This window comes from Arachis duranensis, chromosome 4 (assembly GCF_000817695.3).
Source record: "Arachis duranensis cultivar V14167 chromosome 4, aradu.V14167.gnm2.J7QH, whole genome shotgun sequence".
Taxonomy (NCBI): Eukaryota; Viridiplantae; Streptophyta; class Magnoliopsida; order Fabales; family Fabaceae; genus Arachis; species Arachis duranensis.
Window position 1 is genome coordinate 81,364,531 of NC_029775.3, and position 4,270 is coordinate 81,368,800.

The 4,270-nt window shown below is 41.3% G+C and overlaps 1 protein-coding gene across 1 annotated transcript; it reads right to left on the bottom strand.

Moving 5' to 3' along the window:
- Positions 1-2,137: 2,137 nt before the first annotated feature.
- On the bottom strand, positions 2,138-3,418 carry LOC107484507 (uncharacterized). The gene has a single exon (XM_016105067.1). The coding sequence runs from the start codon at positions 3,416-3,418 to the stop codon at positions 2,138-2,140; it is 1,281 nt and encodes a 426-aa protein (XP_015960553.1).
- Positions 3,419-4,270: the final 852 nt, after the last annotated feature.

The following is a 4,270-nucleotide window of genomic DNA, read 5'->3' on the forward strand; positions in this document are numbered from 1 at the left end:
TGGCATCCTTGATTAGCTTCCTCCTCATGTGCTTATTGATGTTAGTTGGTAGCTCTCCAATAGCCTTGAAGTTATCTATGTCTGCAAACCAAGGGGCTACTCGAATCATCATCAATTGTTCATCAGGAAAGCTTTCATTTACTCCTACTTGCTGCATTTCTTCTCCTTGTGGGATCCTTGAGAGGTGGTCAGCTACCTTGTTCTCTGCTCCGCTCCTATCTTTAATCTCAATATCAAATTCTTGGGGTAGCAGGATCCACCTTATTAGTCTGGGCTTAGATTCTTGTTTGGTAAGCAAGTATTTGAGTGCTGCATGATCAGTGAACAAAATTATTTTTGAGCCAATGAGATATAATCTAAACTTATCAAAAGCAAAAACTATGGCTAAAAGTTCTTTCTCCGTGGTGGTATAGTTCCTTTGATTCTCATTAAGGACCTTGCTAGCATAGTAAATAACATGTACTAGCTTGTCTTTCCTCTGTTCTAGAACAGCACCAACAGCAAAATTAGATGCATCACACATTAGTTCAAAGGGAAGATCCCAGCTTGGTAGAGCTATAATAGGTGTAGAGGAGAGTTTCTTTTTGAGTTCATCAAAGGCTACCATGCATTCTCTATAAAAAATAATAGGAATATTTGAGACAAGTAGGTTGCTAAGGGGTTTTGCAATCTTTAAAAAATCTTTAATAAACCTCCTATAGAACCCAGCGTGTCCCAAGAAGCTTCTGATTGCTTTGACATTGCAGGGTAGAGGTAATTTTTCAATTACTTCCACTTTTGCCTTGTCTACTACTATACCATCTTTTGAAATCTTGTGACCAAGAACCACCTCTTCAGTCACCATAAAATGGCACTTCTCCTAGTTTAAAACCAGGTTGGTCTCTTGACACCTTTTAAGCAGAAAAGCAAGATGGTACAGACAATCAGAATATGAGTTCCTAAACACAGAAAAGTCATCCATAAATACTTCTATGAACTTCTCAATCATATCTGAAAAAATGGAGAGCATGCACCTTTGAAATGTTGTAGATGCATTGCACAATCCAAAGGGTATTCTCCTATAAGCAAAAACACCATATGGACAAGTAAATGAAGTTTTTTCCTGATCTTTGGGGTCTACAACAATTTGGTTGTAGCCCGAATATCCATCCAAGAAACAATAATACTCATGTCCTGCCAATCTCTCAAGCATCTGGTCCATGAAGGGTAGGGGAAAGTGATCCTTCCGGGTGGCTTCATTAAGTTTCTGGTAGTCAATGCACATACGCCATCCAGTCACTGTCCTTGTGGGTATTAATTCATTCTTCTCATTTGCAACAACAGTGATCCCTCCCTTTTTAGGGACTACTTGCACTGGGCTTACCCAAGGGCTGTCTGAGATGGGGTAGATCACCCATGCTTGCCACAATTTCAACACTTCTTTCTGAACCACTTCAGTCATAGTTGGGTTCAGCCTCCTTTGTTGTTGTCTTAAGGGTTTGGCATCCTCTTGAAATAAGATCTTATGCATACACATTGAAGGACTAATCCCCTTTAAATCTGCAAGTGTCCAGCCTATGGTATCCTTGTGTTGTCTCAGCATTTGGATAAGTTCCTCTTCTTGTTCCTTACCCGGACTTGAATTTATGATTACTGGGTAAGTGTTGTTAGCACCCATATATGCATATTTCAAGCTGGGTGGTAAGGCTTTCAGCTCTAGTTTTGGTGACTCTACATCTTTGTTGTCTGTGGTAGTTGACATGATTGAGTTCTTCATGGTTGCTTGTGGTAGTTCTCCATCTGGTGCTTGTTCCAGCTCAATGCTTCCTCCACATTGTTCTTCCTCCATGACTTCTTGAACTATCTGTTCTGTGGTGTCTACCAGCATGCATTCTCCTATGGATTCTTTGGGGTAACTCATTGCTTTAAAGACGTTGAAGACCATTTTCTCTTCATGCAATCTCAAGACTAGTTCCCCTTTCTGCACATCAATGATGGCTCTAGCAGTAGCTAGAAATGGTCTTCCTAGTATGATTGACGTGTTGGCCTTTTCTTCCATGTCCAGCACAATAAAATCAGCAGGGAAGATGAATTCTCCTACTTTCACTAGCAAGTCTTCCACCACCCCATGTGAAAACTTAAATGTTCTGTCAGCCAATTAGAGTGCCATTCTTGTTGGTTTGGCTTCCTCAATCTTCATCCTTCTCATCATGGTTAGGAATATAAGATTTATGCTGGCTCCCAAATCACACAAAGCTTTCTCAATAGTGATGTCCCCTATGATGCAGGAAATTTGAAAACTCCCTGGGTCTTTCAGCTTTTGAGGTAGCTTCTTCTGTATGATGGTGTTGCATTCCTCAGTCAATACTTTGGTTTCCTTTGCCTCCCAGTTCCTCTTTTTGGTTATAAGCTCCTTTAAGAATTTGGCATAGAGTGGCATTTGTTCTAATGCCTCAGGAAATGGTATGTTGATTTCGAGCTTCTTGAAGATCTCTAGGAACTTAGAGAACTGGCCATCCTTCCCATCTCTTCTCAGTCTTTGTGGGTATGGTGCCTTTGGCACATAGGGCTTCAAGACTGGTTTTGGTGGAGGTGAAGTTGGGATCTCCCCTTTATCCTTGTTCCCATGCTTTGATGCAACCTCTTCATGATTATCTTTGCTTGGGGCTCCTTCCTCTACAACCTTCCCACTTCTTAGAGTTATGGCTTTGCATTCCCCTATTGGGTTAGCCATGGTATTGCTGGGAAATATGTGTGTGGGAAGTGGGATTTGCTTGGACAAAATTCCCACTTGTGCCTCCAACTTTGAGATTGCTGCATCTTGATTTTTCAGATTTGACCTGTATTCCTCTTGATTAGCATCTATCCTTTTGTCAGTTTGTGCTTGTCTGTCCATGAGGGTGGAAACTGCTCCTGAAATCTGGGATGACAGTTGTGCCATTGCAGCCTCTATCCTCTCAAAGTTGCCTTTGATTTCACATGGTTGCATAATTAATGATGGTTCATCTTGATTGAGGTTGTTGTGTATGGGTTGGTTGTTATGGTATTTATGGTATGATGTGTTTTGTGAGTTATGGTAGGGTCTATGGTTCCCTGTTTGATGGTTGGGGTTGTGATTGGGATGCTGATTTGATGAATAAGGCTTGTTGTGGTCCTGGTTGTGGTTTTGTTTATTTTCCCACCCAAAGTTTGGGTGGTTCTTCCAACCATGGTTATATGTCTTAGAGTATAGGTCATATGGTATTCTGGATGAATTGTGCACATAATTAGCTTGTTCCCAGTCACCTTCAGATTCTGATGCATTCCCTTCTTGTTGAGGTGTTTGGTCTTGAATGACTGAGGCTTGGTTGGCCTCCATCCTCTTGGTTAAGGCTGCTATTTGTGCTGCAATTTCCTTGTTTTGAGCTAACAAAGCATCTACAGATTTGAGTTCTAGCATTCCCTTCTTCTGAGTCCTTTTTGAGGCATAGAAATACTCATTTTTAGCTACAGTCTCAATGACATCTATGGCCTCTTCAATGGTTTTCTTTTTGTTGAGTGAGCCTCCTGAAGAATGATCCACTACCTTTTTTGCTTCATAGGATAGTCCCTCATAAAAGATATGTAGTTGTACCCATTCATTGAACATTTTCGGTGGGCATCTTCTTGTCAGATATTTAAATCTCTCCCAGGCCTCATAGAGTGTTTCTCCATCTTGTTGTCTGAAAGTTTGCACCTCAGCTCTCATCCTGTTGATTCTTTGTGGAGGGTAAAATCTTGCAAGGAATATATTCACGACTTCCTCCTATGTAGTTAGGCTGTCCTTGGGGAATGATTCCAACCACTTTGCTGCCTTATCTCTGAGTGAGAAAGGGAATAAGAGTAGCTTGTAGATGTCAGGGTGTACCCCGTTGGACTTTACAGTATCACATATCCTCAAGAATGTGTTGAGATGTTGATTAGGGTCTTCTTGGGCACTTCCTCCATATGAGCAATTATTCTAAACAAGTGTGATGAGCTGAGGCTTCAGCTCAAAATTATTGGCATGAATTGTCGGCTTTAGGATGCTGCTGTCATAATTTCCTGGATTTGGGTTGATGTAGGAGCCTAAGACTCTCCTCTCTTGCCCATCATGATTGACTGGGCCTTCTCTGGCATGATTATGAACTTCTTCCTCATGGTGATTCTCCATATTCTCCTCCATGTTTGTTTCAAAATACTCTTCCACTTCCTCAGCACCAACGACTCTCTTCCCTTTTGCTTCCCTCCTTAATCTAAGGAAGGTCCTCTCAGGTTCAGAATCAAAAGAAGT

Excerpts from the sequence above, each read along its gene's own strand:
- LOC107484507 (XM_016105067.1), bottom strand. The coding sequence starts at position 3,418 with ATGCTAGAACTCAAATCTGTAGATGCTTTGTTAGCTCAAAACAAGGAA.